Source organism: Paroedura picta, chromosome 10 (genome assembly GCF_049243985.1).
Source record: "Paroedura picta isolate Pp20150507F chromosome 10, Ppicta_v3.0, whole genome shotgun sequence".
Lineage (NCBI taxonomy): Eukaryota > Metazoa > Chordata > Lepidosauria > Squamata > Gekkonidae > Paroedura > Paroedura picta.
Genome location: NC_135378.1, coordinates 33,961,986 through 33,981,501, shown reverse-complemented (window position 1 = coordinate 33,981,501; position 19,516 = coordinate 33,961,986). Strand labels below are relative to the sequence as shown.

At 42.0% G+C, this 19,516-nt stretch overlaps 1 protein-coding gene across 3 annotated transcripts in view; it reads left to right on the top strand.

Annotated features, from left to right (window-relative positions):
* The window catches only part of MTMR7 (myotubularin related protein 7), a 57,131-nt gene that overhangs the window by 14,520 nt on the left and 23,095 nt on the right, over positions 1-19,516 (top strand). The window contains exons 1-4 of one of the 3 annotated variants that reach the window (XM_077302088.1): positions 682-893; positions 12,298-12,501; positions 15,674-15,796; positions 16,727-16,889. In XM_077302088.1, coding sequence (XP_077158203.1) covers positions 16,829-16,889 — 61 coding nt within the window. In that variant the 5' untranslated portion in view covers positions 682-893; positions 12,298-12,501; positions 15,674-15,796; positions 16,727-16,828. Of the gene's footprint in view, positions 1-681; positions 894-12,297; positions 12,502-15,673; positions 15,797-16,726; positions 16,890-19,516 lie in introns of those variants that run through there. The other 2 variants (XM_077302087.1, XM_077302089.1) reach the window with 2 other exon arrangements.

Genomic DNA, 19,516 nt, shown 5'->3' with positions numbered 1-19,516 from the left:
TTCGTAAATGCCGTTTTTCTCTATCCGAAGGAGTCTCAAAGCGGCTTACAGTCGCCTTCCCATTCCTCTCCCCACAACAGACACCCTGTGGGGTGGGTGAGGCTGAGAGAGCCCTGATATCACTGCTCAGTCAGAACAGTTTTATCAGTGCCGTGGCGAGCCCAAGGTCACCCAGCTGGTTGCATGTGGGGGAGCGCAGAATCGAACCCGGCATGCCAGATTAGAAGTCCGCACTCCTAACCACTACACCAAACTGGCTCTACTACACCAAACATGATGGCTACCACTTTCGCTCTATGCCAGAAGAAAACTCATTCGCTTTTTTCTACCTGTCAGCCTGTCAAATGATGGAGGGAGGGGCAAGACAGGAAAAGAGCTTGGAAAGAGCTACTTTTACAAAATGCTGCTTTCCTTCACAGCCCTTAGAAAGGCAGGAGCACTTCCCCAGATCCATCTTTCCTTCCCCTTGCATAGTAAAGATAGAAATGGATGTGCCAGCTATGCATTTTATGTATAGCACATGGCTTGCGAACGGTATACTCGAATCTGTCAGGCTTTAGGGCCTAGTCCTTTGTGGGGAAGCCTCTAGCTCTGCCTGCATCCGAAGCTGTAAGGAGAAGCATGGCAGTCGCCGCAAGAGGTGGAGCTAAGCAATGACCAGCGAGCATCAAAACAGAGGCACATTATTGGGGGGGGGGGGGGAGGAGAGGGCTGAATAAGCTTTTCCCAGCACCTGCCTCCTCCTTTCTCTCGGGTCTTCCCGTGGGTTTGTGAATGTTCCTCTGATCAAACCCGGATCTCTATGCAGCCACCTGTCTTGTTTGTGTAAGGTGCAGGAAGGAGAATCCCTGCTGAGAGGACCGGTCGCCATGGAGTACATCAGACTGCCCAAGGTTAGTTGCAAAGGGAGGGAAAGAGACAGATGTTTGCTGTGACGAGGCAGGCAGGGGAAAGAGGGCTTTTACAGGGTTTTAATGTGCTAATTTGGGGGAGAAGGCATTTCCTCGAGGGGCAGGACAGGTTGAATGGATCCTCTCTGTAAAACAAATGGAAACAGAAAGATATTTGCTGAGCCATTTATCCCTCCCCCCAACTGCAATTGTTTCAGCAAAATGGGGACATCCTTCACATTGTCAGGAATGGCTTTATGCTTACTCATCCATTAGTGGCAGGTAGTATTGCAGCATCCGTCTCAGAGAGAAGGGGAAAGGTGTACTACCCACCCCCACCGTCATTTTGAGCTGCTGCTTTATTGGTATGAAATTTAGCTAGAGCCTTCCAGATTTGTTAGAAGAACCACCCTAACCCTGTACATTATAAAAACAGGCAGTGTGTGATACATTTTCCGTGCAAACAAAAACAAAACAGAAATCAGATTGCAATGGATCATATCGTAGTGGGAAAGTTTGTTTGTTTGTTTATATATTTGTATTCAGGTGATAGAAAATGTTTTTTTATTTTGACTGATTTTTAAATCTCTGTGATAATGATTATTCATCATGATAACATGGGCTTAAAATAATGGCTTCTGGTACATATTACATCATTAGGCTTCTAGCTCCTGGACCGGAAGTGTGAGGGGGGCATATAATGCTATGTCCTGTATTTTCTTAAAGAACATTACTCTTTATGATGTTTCTTCCTCTTTTGAAGGTTTAGCAAGCAGTTTTCTTTTTAAAACATTCTTGTTTATGTGGATACCAATAAGAATTGTGAGCCTATCCCTACCTTATTTCAAAAACAGTCAGAATATGGAAGGTAAAAATATTCTTTTCAAAATGTTTAGTATAGAAAAAGAGAATATTGTAGAAAATGAATATAGGCAGGGTTGTGAAAATTCTGATGTTTCTGGGTTCATTGGGTGAACAGAGAATCTGCTATTTTGTGTTGAACATGGCAGTTGGCAATTTTCATCTTTCATGTAACAAGTTTCTAGCCCTCATGCTTTTTAAAAATCTTGGAAATGTTTCTTTGAGCTTTTCTCTCATTATTAACCCTTCCTTATCAAAAGTTTCCAAGCGGGTTACCAACTTGAATCTTATAAGCAAGATACAAACATAAACTTATCTACTAGTTTTTTTTTTGTTAGCCAAGCAGATATGTAGCACATTCTGCATTGAAAAATGGGTTCACAACATGCAATAATCTAGTGTCCTGAGATTCTTAAACAATTTGCCCTATGTGCTGGTAGAGGTAGAAGCAGGTCACATGCAGGCAAAAGCACTAGCAAAGTGTAATGGGCCTAGTAATAATGAGGGAGTTTCAGAGCTAGCACAGCACATCCTGCTGAGGCATGTGCCCCCTGAGGCTTACCACCATGCACAGTAAAACAAAGAAGCAGAAGGGAGTGTGGACACTTCCTTGTAGTACCATTTTGACTCTTGAAGGCATGAAAGACCAGGAATGTCAGAGGTTATAGGATGGGGTCTGTGCTCTATTAAGCCCCTAGAAAAGACAGGAGGTGTGAGTTGCTGACCAGCCCCTGTTGGATTCAGGAGTCTGCTGTACACTAGAGCCCACTTCTCCAGCAAAGTCTCTCACTTCCTACCAGAGGGGAAAAGCATTCAACATCAGAGAACTACTTCTATTCAGCAATACCTGTGCACATCATTCATGAAGCACCTCCACGTGCTTCAGCTGACATCCCCAGGCTAACCTGTTTCACCTTTACTGAAAGGTTAGCCCCTGAGGTGGCTTGATCACTAATATTATGAGTGCTGCACTCAGCCATATTCCTAGCTTAGAACGCCACCTACCCAGTACTAGGCTGGGCCTGAGCTCTGCGGTTTGCAAAGCTCACTAATTGCTCTCATGTCTGTGCTAGCCAGCTAACTAACTACTCCTTCTACTTGTTCCCTGCTGGGGCCTTTTATCCATCTCCTTCTGGCTGCACTGAGTTCCTGAATCCCCAGCTTCCTTCTGTGAAGGTTCTTCCTCCTCATGAGATGTCTACAGCCAAGGAGGTCTTTACTTCAAGCAGGGCAGTGTTCTTTGTTATTTCTCTGGTCTTCTCCTCAGTTACTCAGGGAGGCATACCCAGTGGAGGGCTGATCTGGTCCTTTTCTGCACACATCAGATAATGCACTTTCAATGTGCTTTTGCCGTTGAACTTTCCTGTGAGGAACAGGAAAATCTGCTTCTAAAGTGCATTGGAAGTGAATTATCCAACATGTGCAGAATGAACCCTTTACAATTTGGCTTCTTTTTTAAAAAACTGCTTCATGCCGCTCATAGCGCTGCACAGAATATAGGACTCTTTTTGGTCTGCCTGGCTGCTGGTGTTAGGCCAGCTTTATTTGTATCTTTGTTTATTTGCAGCCAGACTTTCTCCCTGAGACTGAAAGTGGGTTACACAACTATAACAGACAATGCATGCAGACAATATACAACATCCATAGCCATAGGGCTGGGATTACAAAATCAGAACATTTATTAAAATGCTTTGGCAGCAATGTGAGCAGGCAATGGGTTGGGTTGTGGGGTAGAGACGGAACGGGATTTAATTTTTCTGTTTTGACTGTTAATGAAACATGAAAAATAAAACAGTTCTTAAAGAGAGCAAAGCAAACAACAAACAGTATGCATATAATAAACAATGCAGAAAATTGATTACAAAAGTAGAAGACAATATAATAAGAGCAAGGTAAATATACATAAAATAAGCAGGACAGCAGAATGCAACTCATAAAAGCAACCTGCTGATGCATTCTATTGCAGCCCTGTTTCTTTTCTTTTCTTTTCTTTTCTTTTCTTTTCTTTTCTTTTCTTTTCTTTTCTTTTCTTTTCTTTTCTTTTCTTTTCTTTTCTTTTCTTTTCTTTTCTTTTCTTTTCTTTTCTTTTCTTTTCTTTATATACTGCCCTCCCTTGTGGCTCAGGGTGGTTTACATCGAACGTTTGTGATACAGTACAAGGAAGCAGTAGCAGTAGAACGGTAGAACTTGTAACAGTGGAGTATTCCACATTTAACTCTAGAATAATCATTTATCATTTATCAGTAGAGTAATTTGATATTAGAACACTATAGCTTTACAAATCCACGATTCTGGTGTGGTTTGGCTCTTCATCTGTAGGGCACAGTTGGAGGTGAGAGGGGCCTCATTTTTGTTTCCTTTCCAGTCCTTGGAATGAGGTAAATGTGGGAGCTTTCCTCACCTCCCCAGGCAGGCAATTCCACAAGATGAGTGTTCCAACAAACTATACTTAGGTATGGGCAGCTGCTGATCACCCCCATTTTCAGGGTGGCCCTTCAGCAAAATTTGCTGAGATGAGTGAAGCTGTTGCAAGAGATGTAGTCCTGTGGATAGCTGAGTCCAAGGCCATGGAAGGCTTTGCAGGTGATAACCACTTCCTTGTATTTAACTTGGTAACTAATTGCCAAGTTAATTAATTACCTAAATGAAATACCATTGCTAATTAGTTACTAATGGAGTGACTGTAGAATAGCTATAATATGCATACTCCACCTAACTTCTGGCCCTGACCTGGACATCCCAGGTTAGCGTGATCTCATCAGTCAGCTGTCAGAAACTAAGCAGGGTCAACCCTGCCAGATAACAGGGTTGTGACTAGGTGAACGCATTTGGCTAAATCCAAGCCAATAAAAAAGAAATCCAAAAAATCTTATCAGTATTTTTCAGATATTCTTTCAGCTGGATATAGATTGGGCTGAATTTTGACTGTTGGAAGTGGCCAAGTCCCCAAAATCTTGAAAATATTTGGGATTTATTTTGACTGGTTGATAAATCAAATTTAAAGGATAGTTAAAGAGACTGCAGCCCCTTTAAATGCCTTCTGGTTGAACTTGCTGCTTGGAGAAGGTGATTGCAAGCACTTTAAATGCCGTTGGAGTTCAGTCACAGCTTAGAAAAGCATTTAAAGGAACTGCATTCCCTTTAAGTGCCCCTTTCTCTCCTTTGGAAACAATTGATGATGGGGGCACCTTATTTTGGGGCCCATAGAATTGGACCCCCTAATCCAATATTTTTGAAACTTGTGAGGGTTTCTGAAGAGGGATACCAGCAGCTATGAGGCAAATTTGGTCCCTTTACCTTTAAAAAAACAGCCCCCTCTAGATCCCCAGATACCCCCAGATTGATTCTCCATTATACCCTATGCAGACTTTGACTCTAATGGTTCTCATAGAGCATACCAGTATTTTGGGAATCTCAGGAAATACTGATTTTGAGGGCGGGGATGTCAGTGTACCCAAACCCAACAAATGGGGTGTATATGTGTGTTTGTTTTGCAACACAGAGATAGGCAATGGCAAGCCTGCTCTGAACATCTCTCATCTTAAAAACGTCATTGGCAGCAAAAAGCAGAATGATACCAAAGACATAGATGAGACCTTTCATTTAGATTGCAGGTTGTTAATCCATGCAACGTGTTAGACCTTCCATTGATATAAGTGCTGCTATGATTTGGCAGCAAAGCTATTTCATTTCATTTCCAATGAATGGGCCAAATGCTTCCCTAGTGTACCATGTCTGTGATACAGTAATATCAAGAGTGCTTTGGATATTGTTCCCCTTGTTAATGTAACTTTTTGGAGTGAATGAAATCGCTTTAACAATCTAGGTTTTCCCTATGAGCAAAAAAAGCATTTTGTGCTGCCTGTTGCAACTTGAATTTAAGAAATATTTGGAAACATTACATACACCTATATCACAATTAGGATTTTCTATAGTTCAAAGGTGACCCTATTGAAAACCTGAATGTTTTCATTTGTCATGAAGTTAGGCTGAGATGAATCCAACTTATTCTGTGCTACCTAAATTCAAGCTTGATTGTAACTTAATGGAAGTCATTTGAGTACTTTTTGACGTATTTTGGGCAATGTTTTTAAGGAAGTGAAGGTCGTTCAATAGCAGATATTTCTGATGGATGCTGATTTTCTAGACCCTGTTCAGTCTTTCATTCAGCGTTGTTTGGGGAGTGAGTTGTGTGTGGAAGATTATTTTTAATTTCTGACTGGCTTTGATTCATTGAGCATAATATCCTTCTGGTCTGCCTGGGAGTTGGAGGCATGAGGAGGCCCTGTGCTTCACTGGTTCCACTGCCACCTTGGAAGCTGTTTTCAAAAGGTGCTCTATGGCAGGGTTGGTCAACCTGTGGTCCTCCAGATGCCCATGGACTACAATTCCTATGAGAATTGTAATGGGAATTGGGAATTGTAATCCTCATGGGAATTGTAATCCATGGGCATCTGGAAGACCACAGGTTGACTACCCCTGCTCTATGGGATCGATGCTGCAATTGTCCACAAGACTCTCTTTTATTCCTTCTACCATTTATATCAAACAGTTGGAAGAAGTTCTTCAGAGGCTTGGGGTTAATGTCACGAATGTGCAGATTCCCAGTTCTGTTCCTTGTTTTCATCTAATCCAGGCATAGCTGCGGATGTTCTGGACAAGTTTGTTGAGGGTTAATAAAGCGAAGCTCAGTGCAGGTAAAATGAATATTAAGAATATTCAGGTACATCTGGATGGGGTGGTTCTTCTCGTCCATCTTTGTGCAGTGAATGCATGAGTCTGTGACTTCCATGGTTATAAATATCATGGGGGTACTAGTTCACGATAGAAGAACTGGCTGGGGTTTTTATACCATGCTTTTCACTACCTGAAGGAGTCCCAAAACGATTTATAAACACTTTCCCCTTCCTCTCCCCACAACAGATACTCTATGAGTATCTTAGGTGGGGCTGAGAGAGCTCTGATAAAACTGCTCTGTGAGAACAACCCTAAGAGAACTGTGACTAGCTCAAGGTTACCCTGCTGGCTGCATGTGGAGGATTGGGAAATCAAACCCAGTTCTCCAGATTAGAGTCTGCTGCTTAACCACTACACCTTCATTGGCCATGAAACTCACTTGGTACCCTTGAGCTTGTCACACTCTCTCAGGCTAATTTACCTCAGAAGGGTATTATAACGAAAAATTAGCAAATGGGAGAACCATGAGGTGCCTTGAGCCTTTACAAGACAGAAGGAATAAAAACATGATAGGTAAACCTAGATTAACACTTAGATTCAAGTGGGTAGCCATGTTGGTCTGAAGCAGCCACTGGACTCTGATTTTGTTCTAGATTAACACTGTGGAAAATTAGCTTTCAGATAGCTCCGTACATGTGTGAAAAGGCCTACAGTGTGTTTTTCATTCAGTGCTGTTTTCACATTCATCCATAGAGTCTAACATGTGTACCCTGGACTTCTCAATATGAATACGAGAAGAATGATCCATTCTTCTTGAAGAGACTTCCAGTGCTTCTAGGTAAATGCTAAGAATAGATTTTTTATATCCCTGTGGGGTACATCCATTTCCAAAATGTGGATCTCAAGGGAGTAAACATGCGTGTCTATAGAACAGCAGCTATAAACAACAAAATCATGTAGCTTCTGAAGGGTTCATAGAGAAGACTACCTCACAGTGTTTGCTATGACAGGGTCCTTGAAAGTAACTTTGAACAACTTAAGACTATTACAGTGTGTGGTAGGTGAGACAAGGCCATGTTGAGTTTTTTGAACAGAAATCTAGATTTAACATTCTTTTCTCGAGCAATAATTAATTTGATTCCATGGCATGAAGAAAATCTGAATTAGGAGATGGTAATATAATACATAATCAAACCTGTTTAACCCTTCCACATTCAGCCAGCTGGGTGACCTTGGGCTAGTCACAATTCTCTCAGGGCAGTTCTCGCAGAACAGCTTTCTCTGCCCCACCTTCCTCATGGGGTGCTTGTTGTGGGGAGAGGAAGGGGAAATTGTTTGTACGCTGCTTCGGGACTCCTTTGGGTAGTGAAAAGCGTGGTTTAAAAAGATTCAAATAGTATCAAACAGACAACTGTTTGTGAGTGTGTAAAACAGTGGGTCAGACGGATCCAACCAGTGTTTGTGCTACTAAAAACAGGAGATAATATTTACAAATATGTAGGTGACAATGTCCTAAAAAGATTAACAGTACAGTCTTAAGCAGAGTTCCAATGGGCTTAGAAGGAAGTGTCTAGAAGAAAGTTGTAGACATCACCATCCAAAACTGTGCAACCAGGATAAATATTCACACATACCCTCCCCTGCATTGACAGCAGGGTTTTAATCTTTGTACTAGATTGTATCATAGTTGTGTGTTTTCCAGTATCCTAGTTCTGTTGTATTAAAACCCTTTCTGTTGAGAAGACATTTAGAACTAGGAAGGATAATCTGTTCCCACTGAAACTGTGATAAAGGGCGGCTTCAATTCTCTTATCGGATTTCCTAAGTTTCTCTTCCAAAACTGTAGAGAAGGAGCAACATGATGGACACTCATTTACAGAATGCTCATTGTGCTGCTTTTTGCATTTTAGGCCAGAAAAATTACTGTCATCATTGGTCTCTTCCATCTCAAAACTTTTCACAGTTAGAAGCTTGAGTCTAACCATGTGAGCTCGAGGTCATATAAGGAAAAGGACAGCATGCAGTTGTGCGTTGGATTCCAACGGCATCCCAGCTGTGTTCCCTTTGCTCATCACTCATCGCCTTGGCTAAGGGTCGATGATTTTCCCTCCCAACTTTTTCTCCTGCAGTTAGTACGAATAGGGAATTTTCCATTGGTCTCACTCTGTGAAGACATGAGTACATGTAGCTGTTTTTCTTCTTTTTTAATTAGATGTGGAAATCCTTTTTACTAGATGTATAATCCCATTTTACCCAACCAAGAGGGTTGTCTGCAAGTGATTTCAGCTACCGTACTGCCATATGACCGATATTGTCTCTTGAAACCACTAATGGTTTTGCAGCTTTCCTATTTCTGAAATGGATTTGTGTCCTGGCTAAAAACGAGACATTGCATGCCAATGCATGTTTAATATCCCAACAATAACACCAGTTCATTTGTGCTTCTTATTTCTGTAAGTTCTCTCACTATCTAGCAGATCTCTCCCCCCACCACCACCTTATTTCTAATTTAAGTCACATGAGCTTGGTTTCTCCTGCAATTCATCTACTTGCTAGAGATTCTGATCAGAAAATCCATCTGATGAGATATAGGCTGTAGTTTTCAAAAGTGCATGGTGCTGTTAAACCACGTTTGTGGATTAAGCTATGATATTTTTGTGCTTGATGAGAAAGGAAGCCTAAAAACACAATGGGAAAATATGTGGGAATATGCAGGCCAATTTAAGCCTGCATGGAAATTGGTTTTTGTGCCTGAAAGTGGCATTTCATAATATGTGATTTTTCAGAAGGACAGAGCACCCCTAGGAAACAATCTCTTTTTGGCAAAGATCTTGCTGTGAGAAGCAGAGCAATTGTCTTGCCTTCTGCTTGTCTGATGGTATTTTTTCAAGTGGTGGTTACCATGGTAAAAGGGGAAAACATTTTCAGGTTCATATACGCTTCCCCAGTTGCCAAAATGAGGGCCTCTTGTGTGTGGTGTGTGAGCTGTCGGTCAGTCAAAAGTTTGAGGGCTGGTTGCTGAGAAAAGATCTGTGCAGGAGCTGTCCACAGAATCAGAAACCTGGGAAGTAGATAATCGTGGCCCTGCAGGGCTAGAACCTGCCCGTTTGTATATCTGCCCAGAGCCAGTCTTATGGAATCCTGAACCAATGGATGATTGGTTGGCCTGATTGGTTGGATGATAAGAGGTGGCCTCATCCTTCCCATCACTTGACTGGGAGCCCTAATCCTCAGTACAGCCAGGTAATGTAATGCCTTAGTTTGCCAGGCAGGCACTCCTTCTTCTGGTTCAGGCTTCTTAGGCCGGTGTCCGTCTTAGATTTTGGGCTTCCAGAGAGGACCAGGGGGGTTGTGCAGGCATATAGACCCAACTGGGAGATTCCCTTTTCTTCATCTCCATTGGTATCATAGTCTTCTGCTTCATGTTGTAGTTGGAGGATCCCTCTGGGGCCCTGATGTACATGGAACCTTGAATGCGGCACTGGAGGATATCTGGAGGATTCTATCTACTTCTAATTCTGATCCAGTGCAAGTCATGACTGTGTGTTACATTAAAGCTGAACAAACCCCCTATCTTCTGGTTGGCTGAGAAACAAATAGCACTGTTATGGATGGGAAGAGCCACCCACTGACAGAGAGAGAGGTTCTTATGATAATGTAGCATAGCATATTCCACAAAGGTAGTTCTTATTACTCCAGATTCACCAGGGAGCCCCCAACATTTGTTTTATGTGATTGCTGTTACTCATAAGAATCCAATGAAGGTGAATAGAATTTGTATTCTTTCTCATTAAGAATATGTCTCTTTGTAAACATTGTAAATTGTGATGACCTCTGAGAGAAGAGGACAACTCCTGGAACCTCTAGTTGTGCAAATGAAAGAAAGTCACAAGAAAGGTAGGTGTTCAATATTTGGAACTAGATCCATTGTAATGACTGGCTCATTTAATGTGCTTTCCAGTCTTAACTGCGTCATGGTGATCCCCTCCACAGGGAGTGCCAGGCATGAAATGAGCAGAGGTGCTCTGCTGTGGCCTTCCTCTGTGTAGCAACCCATGTCTTCCTCATCCACTGCCTGTCCAAGGACCTTCTGCTGCTGACCCTGCTTCGTTCCAAAGTCTACATGAGCTCAGCCAAACCGGGTTAATGGGGCTGTTAACTCTTTTAATGAGCAATTAAAGACATATGATGTGTTGTGAGATCAAACAAGAAATAAATGTAACTGTATGTTTATGTAGCACTTACCTCTCTGTTCTGAAGTCAGCCCAAGGAATAATTTGCCCCATTCTTTCCCTAACTATGACATGCTTTTCTTAAATGACCTCCCAGCTAACTTGTTCAAAAGGGCAGTGTTCAAGTTTATTCTCTGAGTAAAAATGCCTAACATCTGTTTGCAGTTTTGCATACTATTTAATTTCTATTTTTGCCTCCCCTCCAAGTCACTCTGGGTTTTAAAATAGAATGTTTGTGTCCACTTTATTATACCATGTAAGGGTTTGCAATAAATATCTTGGCTTATGTTTTTCTTTGCGCTCCTTTTAGATGGCAGCATCCACGATCACTAGGAAAAAATAAATTATGGCGGACAGGCACAGTTTTAAATAGATAGCTTTGTCACTGATAATTTACTGGGCAGGTTATCTCTCTCGGGGGGGGGGGGGAGGTTAGTGCTCATTAAAGTGAACTATCACATCATCTCTAATATGTTCCCTGTAGGTACAATGCTCCCAGTTTTAAAGATGAGAACTGATATCTTTCATATCTTACAACTTTAGTCCATCTAAGTAACTGGCTTTTAATGTACATGCTTGCCCTCCAAACAGGCATGAAGAGGGATTGTGTGCGAGATTTTCATTTGGTTGATTATCAGGACCATCCTAAGAACACTATCCTGGATAAAATGGCACTTGCTTCCATATAGATTAGCTTAGATTGCAAAACGGACCTCTTCTGCCAGGTCTATGGTTGAGGCTGGGGTTGGCGAGGTAGATCAATGCCCCCCCCTCCGGGTATGAGTAGTACATCGTTGACTTCCTTCCTCACCCCTCTTGTAGTGTGGGATGGGTAGGGGTTTTCCTGCCATGTTGGGGCTTTTATGTCTTTTAATGGGGTTTTTAATGGGGTTTTATAAGACTTTGTAACCCGCCACGAGCTGACTCAGAAGTGGCGGGGAATAAATTGAATAATAATAATAATAATAATAATAATAATAATAATAATAATAATAATAATAATAATAATAATAATAATAATAATAATAATAGATTGCTAATTGTAAGGTTGACATTTGTCAGGATTGTCTAAAAATTCATCAAGATTTCTAGAATATGAAACCATACCTGTACATACCCTGGCCACAAGGGCTTCCAAAGGAAGCTAAAATGGTCATAATTCTCCATATTATACAATTCTTCTACTTGTTATATGATCTAATACAGTCATAATCAGCTCAACCCAGCTAAGGCTGATAAAATTATAACTGCTACAGTGTATTTATAGCAAATTCATGGTGTTTCTGGGATTATATTGATCAGTGTATTTCCTATCAAATACCTATTTTAAAATACTGTACTTTGAGATACCTTTTCTTCTGTGGACGTCTTGGTTATGTAAACATAATCTATTAGGCTTGTCTCTAGTCTGTATTCTATATCATCTTTACCTATGATTTATTATTTGTTTACTTATAAATTTTCTGTGCTGTTTCCCCAGAGAACCTGCTTTGGAACGTTTTCAAGATTTCATTGACAGACTAAAGTGTTAAGTGACTAATCAGTGAGAAGAAATTTAATTGCTTAGATACATTTACGTTGGCATAGCTGTAGGATAAGAGCATACATTTATGGTTTTATGGCTGTTTTGGTTCCAGTGCGCTACTGCAACAGAGTAAAACAAATCTGATAATCATCGAAGTGAAAATCTAGCACACAGTTCTTCAAAACGGAGAGTAACATCCTTACACACAGGGAACATAATGATATTAGAGATGATGAGATATTAGAGTTCCCATTAATGAGCACCAACCCCCTCAGAGAGAGATAACCCGCCCAATAAATTATCAGTTGTTAAGACGGTGAGTCCATTTTTTTAGATTTCCTTTTATCTTCTGAACTATCTTCTTTCAATATCTCAAAAATAATCTATATTAAGGTTTTTGTAATATGCAGACTATTTAATTGATCAATTGAAGGGCAGATGGTAGATGTATATAAAATTCTATTATCAGCTAAATAGGCATAGTCCTGGCTATTGTGATTTGTGCATCTAACTAGGCTGCCACTTTTGATTGTATTCTCTGGCACAACAAGCTGCTTTCCAGTGTATCCTCTTGGCCTAGAGTGCTTTGATGATCTGGCAGGGAGCCTTAAGGGTGACTTTGGCGCTGACCTAGCACAGCTCATTTCTCCACTGGGAATGCTGTGAGCTACATAAAAATAGTTCCCAGAGGCCACATTGGTTAGAAAATGTTTCTTAAATTTTTTTTTAGCTTTCTGCTTGTGCGGCCAGTGTTTGACATGGGTCATATAAGAACTAGCCAAGAAACCCATGAATCATGGATTTGTGTATATGTGTGTGTATTTAAATTGGGTCAGGTCCCAAGATTCTCATCTTACTTGTCTTAACTCCTTTGTTACAAAATTGTTCTCAGTGCAGATCAGGACAGCAACAAGCTTTAATACAGGCATGAGAACATGGCAAAAGGGAAGCCAATTTGAACTCATGGAAACTCTCTGAACAACTATTTGGTTCACTTGGCAAAAAGCAATTTTAGTCTTGTTTAAATCCCAACCTTCCTTGAGGATACAAAGAGGCTTTTTAAAGCACAATAACGTAAGAAAAGGCTTGGCGAAGAATGCCCTCTCTCTTTAATAGTGGTTTAATGTGTAAAAATGGGCATTTAATGGGATGGTAGTGAATAATGGTAAGGCAGCCGCCTGAAAGCTTTGCTCATGAGGTTGGGAGTTCGATCCCAGCAGCCGGCTCAAGGTTGACTCAGCCTTCCATCCTTCCGAGGTCGGTAAAATGAGGACCCAGCTTGCTGCTGGGGGGTAAACGGTCATGACTGGGGAAGGCACTGGCAAACCACCCCGTATTGAGTCTGCCATGAAAACGCTAGAGGGCGTCACCCCAAGGGTCAGACATGACTCGGTGCTTGCACAGGGGATACCTTTACCTTTACCTTTAGTGAATAATACCAGCTGGTGACTGATATCCCATTCTGAGGCTCTTGAAGGGACAGGAGTTGCACCCCCCAGCCCACAGATGCTGGCAACCCTACATAAGAAGAACCCTTCTGGATCAGACCAATGATTCAGTATCCTCTTTTGCACATTGACCGACAAGTTGACCTAGAAGGCCAAGAAATAGCACAGAAGCCAAGACCCTCTCCAGATGTTGCCTCCGTATTGGAATACAGAGGTTACTGCCTCAAAATATGGAGGTTTCCTTCACTGAGGCTAATAGCCATTAATAAACCACGAATCTGTCTAATCCCCCTGTAATATGATCATCCTTTGTGAGATAAGCCATTTTACTGGCTAGTCTCTTGTGAGGCCATGTCTCACAAGCAACACATGGCCTCCCTCTGCAGATATCTAAATTTGCAGATTGAGGTCATACTAAATAGATTTCTCTTTAGGCTTAGGGGACTTTTAAGATTTGCCGAACAATCTGAAATATTTAGAGGGGGTTAAATCCCCCCAAAATACTTATTGTCAGGATCTGCCTGGTTGCCAGCCTTCTGCCATGAGCCTGTTGGTGTCAGCTGTCAGTGTCCCTTGTCATTCTACATATTGTCATCTGTCAATGATGGGCCTGGGAAAGTTAACTGATTTTGACTGGTTTTATTGCTTTGCATTGCCAGTTTTCTCTTCAGAGTATGGAACTATGAGAGAGGGGAACTTGGACAATATTGGTGAGGCTGGCCTTGAGTCAGTCTTGCACAAATAATGTTATGCATACCCTGGCACAAAACTAGTTTTCACGCTTTTCCTGGGAACAGGAGGAAGCCCACCAGTTGTCAGTTGGGGGTGGTGTTTCTGGGATTATATTGATCAGTGTATTGTCTATCAAATCAATTTCTACAAGAATAATTATGAGCTTTATATCACTACTTCAGTAAACTGCTTTTGGAGCTAACGCCAAGTATGCTCATTGAGAAAGTCGACTGGGGGCTGATACTTAGCAGAGCTGTTGACAGTTGTATCCAGGAGCTTCCCTAGGTCTGGCTTCAGGCAGCTGCTCTAGGCCTGACTGTGGTGGTGGCAGACTCCAGTAGCCACTCTGGCCCCACTTACTTTGGCAGAATTGGTGATGGGAGAATCCAGGAGCTGTTCCAGCCCTGACTACAGGCAGACAATCTAGGCCTATGGCAATGGATGCTGGAAGCCAATCTTGGCTTGAAGCTACTCCTGTGCACTGCTGTTGCTGCCATTGGGCTAAAAGATGGATGCTGGAGCCTGGAGCTACACCAGGATTGGCAAGGGGGGGGTGATGGGACACACACACAAACACACGTGGCCTGGCTGCTGTCATAGTTACCGTAGCTCCTAAGATAGGAAAATAGAAGGGGAGAGGAATTGTCTGAGGGAGGTGGAAGGAGAAAGAGGGGGGTATGAGGGAGGGTAAGAAAAAGAAGAGGGAGAACTATAGGGGAGAGAAAGAGAGGAGCAGGTTGAGATAGGAAGGGAGGAAGGAAGGAAGGAAGGAAGGAAGGAAGGAAGGAAGGAAGGAAGGAAGGAAGGAAGGAAGGAAGGAAGGAAGGAAGGAAGGAAGGAAGGAATAAACTTTGCCGAGAAAGGAGATGAGGGAAGGAAGCAGATATAGGGAAATGGATTTTCTTGGCAAGTTTCTTGCAGATCCCAGCTTGGTTGTATCTAAGATGTGCTAGTACCTAGTACAGATATGGTGTTTCTCAGCATCGGTATGTTTAATTATTTTTTTAACCAAAGATTGTTGTACATATTCATGAGTCTATCTGCCATTGGGTATGCTCTGTGGTTTGTGGATTACTATTCATCTCATCAGCTGCAGGCAGCCACAGGTAGGGCAGAACTATGGCTCTTATCTCTTCCATGGTACCATATCAATTTTGAATGAAGCAGCAGATGAAAGCGTAGCTTGGTCAAAGTCTTATGTATGTATCTAACAAATCATTTAAAATTTTGTTGCTGGAAGTTTTTTTTTTTTTTAGAAAAACAAAATAAGTGACCGTTGTGATTTTTTTCATCTCTCTCGTGATTCAGGTGGAAAATGTCCGTTTAATTGATGGAGCATCTTCCAAACAGGCAGCATTAGGAACCCTATATCTAACTGCTACTCATGTAATCTTTGTGGAAAACGAATTGGATGCTTGCAAAGAGACATGGGTAAGACAATTTACTTATACATCTGATCTATTAGTGTACCCTATAAAGTACTCTTTATTCTTTTCAAGGTTTTTGGGCAGCTTTTTGTATGGTTCCCTGTGCTTAGAGTGTTTCCCTTCATGGATAATTAAGGCAGAAACTGTTAGGGAGTGAGGTGTGGTTTTGCTTATTTGTAAGAGCTCATGAGTAAAAGAGTAGTTGGATGAGGGCAAGGGAATTTGTGGTTCATATTTATACTTTTGGAATGGAAAGATTATAAACAGCTTCTGCATATAGTTTACACACAGTGGCCAGGCAGTTGCCATGTAAACTTTCCCTTCATGTTGCCATGTAAACTTTCCCTTCACGTTAGCACGGATATTTAGAGACATTGCCTTGAATATGGAAGCTTCCTTTGGTCACCATGACTTGGAACATTTGATGGACTGATGATATCTAGGTATGTAAAGCCCAGAGGGGGTCTGACAGCCCGTTAGGTTTCTTAGGCTACAATTTCCCTTGGACTAAGCCCTGTTTGGTTGATAAACCAGCTTCAATCCATGGTTTTATGATGCTGGGCTAATGAACTCTAGCTAACCATAGTTAGTAGAGTGTCTCTCACTTGGACGATCACAGCAGCCACAGTTAATTAAATACGGTTTTGCATGATGTCTTAACCAAGCCGGTGTATAGTTCCGCTCGTTTATTGTTGGTACCACAGGTTCTGCTGGAAGTCTACAGGCTGCTTCAAGAGGGCATGCTCAGAGTTTGAATGTGCTCATAAAAAATAAGAGCCAACTCTTCTTGTTGTTGCTGTTGTAATGAAGCTTTACTCCCTCTTTATTACATCAAACTTTACGTCCATTGGTACACATAGTGCAGGTGGGTTGAATTATATTGTAGCATATTCTTTATGAGTGTTCAGCTTCATACCTTGGTTTCCCTTTTCAGATTCTTCACAGCCAAATCTCCTCTATTGAGAAGCAAGCAACAACTGCTAGTGGTTGCCCGTTGCTGATTCGCTGCAAGAACTTCCAAATAATTCAGTTTATCATGCCCCAGGAAAGGGATTGTCATGATGTTTACATATCTCTAATACGTCTGGCACACCCAGGTATGCAGTGGAAGTTTAGCAGATGCACCAGTAGCCTGTTTATCTCAATTGAATGCTGTCTATGAGAATCTCACTTTACATAAAGTTGCACTATTTTCCCATCTGAAAGCTCCAGTTCATCTTCTTAACTACATTGACTTTTGCCATCTTGTATGTATTGGGGGTTTGTCCCCAATTGTTATTGGTAGAGAGTGCCATCAAGTCACAGCAGACTTCTGGAGACCCTGTAGGGTTTTCCAGGCAAGAGATGTTCAGAGGTGGTTTGCCATTGCATGGCTCCATGTCATAACCATGGAATTCCTTGGAGGTCTTCCATGCAAATACTAGCCAGGGTTGTCAGGCTCCTGCAGCTTTCTTATGTCCATGCTGCCTGTTGAATATCATTGCCTGTCTTGTGAATCCCACTCATTTTCCTCATCTCTCTCCGTTATTATATTCCCTTCTTTTGATTACTTTCCCTTCTCATGTTGACTTCAATTGAGTTAGAAAGATGTAGTTCTGCATAAGATTGCATATAGCCAGCTTGTTGTAGAGGTTAGGAGTGCGGATGTCTAATCTGGCGAGCCGGGTTTGAATGTGCACTCCCCCACATGCAACCAGCTGGGTGATCTTGGGCTAGCCACAGCGCTAAGAAAACTGTTCTGACAGAGCAGGAATATCAGGGCTCTCTCAGCCTCACCCACCTCACAGGATATCTGTTGTGGGGAGAGGAAAGGGAAGGAGATTGTAAGGTAGTGAAAAACAGCGTATAAGAACCAACTCTTTTTCTTCTTCTTCTTCTTCTTGACTTAGATCCAGTGGGCAAAATTCTGTTTTTGCAAAAGAACTTTCCTAAGTTCCTCTTGAAGCAGTCCGTGGAGTCTTCCCCCCAAACCATTTTGAAACTATGGGAGCCTTCTGAAATAGTGGGGGCCTTTTCGCACGGGGATCTTTGTTGCAAATTGTTTGCGGAATGAAAAATCGCCATTTAAAATAGTGGAATTCGTCGTTATGCATACCTGCCTTTGTAGTGGAATCAGTTGCGTTTTTTAGCGTTTCCCACAGGCTTCCGGTCTCGGCAGAAATCGCTAGAAAGGAAGCGCTATTGCCAAGCTCGTCCCGCCCCTGGCCGTCAAGCAGCCAATGGGCAGCCGTTAGCATGCTCCCAAACAGCCCCTTTCCCTTTAAGAAAGGTTTTTTAAAAAAAAAAAACCGACCCATAGCAACGAATCTAGGTAGATTCGTTGCTACGGAGAGACCCATCCAGCTGCCTAATGTGAGCTGTCGTTTGATTGTATGATCGTTTGCACGCTGCCTCGAGTGATAAAAAAAAATTCCCCCCCCCCTTCTCACGGGCCCGATTTTCGGCTGAATTTATGTGTAAAAAATAAAGGGACTTTATTTCAGCAAACGGGCTTTTAAGTGGTTTGTGCTTAGTGACTAAAGGTGAAGGACTGAAGCCAGGGAAGCCTCTAAACAGAAAGAGGCTCGCCGGTGCGTTTATCCCCGCTCGCTCGGAGAAAAAAAAATGGCGATCGCTTCGCCGGAAGTTTGGAGGAGAGAGCCAGGGGGAGGGACTTTGAAGAACCAGCAACAATGGTAACGCACAGGTCTTTAGCGCTACTGTTGCAGATTGGTTGCAGGAGTGTATCGCTATCTGGAGGGTGAATCCACTTTTCTGGATTCCCCTGAAAGCGCCACAACGAGGCGCTTTTTGCGGGTCGGTTTCAGGATTGTTGCAGATTGTCTACGACGTCGTGGGTTATGGCAAATTAGTAGCGTTTCCAATTAGCAACCATTGTGCTATTTTGAAGCCGTGCGAAATGGCCCTGGGAATATTCATCTGGAGAGGGAGTGGTGGAATTGGGAGAATCCTTTCTTGCATACACAAAGGCATTCATATAATTTCATGTTCATATAATTTGAAGAGTTTTATCAGTCATCCATTGAGGCTTTTCATTACATTTGAGACCCTATCCATGATAAAAATGTAAAAGTTAATTGCTGATGTGCATAAAAATATCGCAAAACATCTTAAGTGTCAAAAATTTAACAGATGGGACGTTTGAGCCCCCTTGCTCCCCTACCCACCTGAATTGGCCCTGAATCTGAACAAGCGTTGTATGTTTTTCTTAGTTGTTGGAATGTTGATAAAACATATTTTGTCTAATTTGATCTTGTGGCAAGTGCTTCCAACCAGTGATATGAGCAGGTGTAATGGTAATGAATGAGTTTAATGCATGTTTTGGAAACTGGTGAGCAAGTAAATGTCATGTATCCAGCCAGGTCCTTCTATTTAATTTTCTTCCCAAGTTAAACATAACAATTGTACATAAGCAAATGGAACATAAACCAGGGCTCGTTGTACATAAATATATTCAGTGACAGTAAACAGAATAAGAAGTCTGAGCTCCAGAAATCTCAAACGGTATTCAAACCATCTCGTTGTATGTTTGCTTAAAGTATCGTCCCCTTCATTTCCTCTCCATTTTTTAAGTATACAACAAATTACGTTGCACTTTCTATTATTTTGGGTCCACTTAGGTCCCTCAGTCCTGCTTTTGTTGTATCTGAAAAAGGATTGCACCAGAGGGTGGGTAGAGATGTGACTCTGAATGTGTTCTTAAATTCACACTGTGTCGAATAAG